This window comes from Lactuca serriola, chromosome 6, assembly GCF_051521515.1.
Source record: "Lactuca serriola cultivar US96UC23 chromosome 6, Lser_US96UC23_V15, whole genome shotgun sequence".
In the NCBI taxonomy this organism is placed as follows: domain Eukaryota; kingdom Viridiplantae; phylum Streptophyta; class Magnoliopsida; order Asterales; family Asteraceae; genus Lactuca; species Lactuca serriola.
Window position 1 is genome coordinate 118,190,394 of NC_136413.1, and position 1,594 is coordinate 118,191,987.

Sequence of the window (1,594 nt, forward strand, 5' to 3'; positions counted from 1 at the left end):
TTCCCGGCCAACCTTTCTAACATTTGGTCAACGAAATGTAATGGGAAATGATCTTTTCTTGTGCTTACATTGAGTTTGCGGTAGTCAATACATACTCTCCACCCGTTTTGCACGTGGGTGGGGACCATCATACCTTTGTTGTTCTTGACCACCATTATTCCCGTCTTCTTCACTACCAATTGCACTGGACTCACCCACTTTCTATCTGAGATTGGATAGATCATCCCCGCATCAAGAAGCTTTAATATCTATTTATTCACAACTTCCATCGTAGGCGGGTTTAATCTTCTTTGTACGTCCCGGCTTGGCTTGCATTTGCCATCCATCAAGATCTTGTGCATACAAGTGGAGGGGCTCAATCTTTTAATATCCACGATTGTCCAACCCATGGTTTCTTTGTGCTCCTTCAACACCTTAAGGAGTTACTCCTCTTCACATTCGGTTAAATGAGTTGAAATAATAACCGGAAGGGTTTCGTTCTTTCCTAAATAAGCATACTTTAAGTGTTGAGGTAGGACCTTCAGTTCCAATTCGGGTGGTTGAACAAGGGATGGAGACAACTTCATATGGGTTGGGGGCAACTCAATTTGATTCACATCAAATATTCTAGATTTCTTCCCCTCTAAATTATTGACCAACATCTCAACCTCCGAGTGCAAAGAATAAAGCTTTAATTTCTCGGTTGGCTTCCCACAATCAAACCCCTTACTTAAAATCATTTCCAACACATCATTATTACACAACTCAAACAATTCTTGTGTTATTGGCTCGACAACATCAACAAAGTACGAAGATGAAACATCACTAGGATATCTCATGGCATCATAAATATTAAAACTTTTTTTTTCACCATCAAACTCCATTGTCAAACTTCCCGCATACACATCGATCTTTGTCCTATCCGTCTTCAAAAATGTTCTCCCAACTAAAATTAGAGCCGATTAGGAGGACACTTGATCATCTAGATCAATCACATAGAAATCCACCCGAAAGACCAATTGGTTCACTTGCACTAATACATCTACCAAAACACCTCTAGGAAAGACACTTGATTTATCCGCAAGAGAGATTATGACACCGGTTTCACTTAAAGGTCCAACATTCAATGATTTATCCACTGAATAGGGCATTGCATTGATAGAAGCGCCAATGTCATGCATGACAGTAATAAAAGTGACATCTCCAATCTTGCAAGGAACTGTAAACATTCCGGGATCGTTGCATTTGGGTGGAAGATTCCTTTGTAAAACCGCGGATGCATTTTCATTCATTGAAATTTTCTCATTTTCCTTCCATTTCCTCTTGTTGGTACAAAGTTCTTTCAAAAACTTTTGCATATCTAGGGATTTGCTTGATGGCATCAAGTAAAGGGATGTTCACTTCCACCTTTCGGAAGGTGTCTAAAATCTCTTTCTCCTCTATATTCTTCTTTGAAGTTGCAAGTCGGGAAGGGAATGGCGGTTGAGTAGCTATTGGTGTTACGAGGGGAATAGTCTTCTTTGGAACTCTGGCTTGTGCATCGTTCTTGACTATAGGGTCTTCGATGGGAATGACTTCTATTACTTCCTCTTCTTCCCTTGGCTTGTTCTTTGAA

At 40.2% G+C, this 1,594-nt stretch overlaps 1 protein-coding gene across 1 annotated transcript; it reads right to left on the minus strand.

Annotated features, from left to right (window-relative positions):
* Positions 1–941: 941 nt before the first annotated feature.
* LOC145060085 (uncharacterized) lies at positions 942–1,361 on the minus strand. The gene has a single exon (XM_079007811.1). It carries the CDS (start codon positions 1,359–1,361, stop codon positions 942–944), a length of 420 nt encoding a protein of 139 aa, XP_078863937.1.
* Positions 1,362–1,594: the final 233 nt, after the last annotated feature.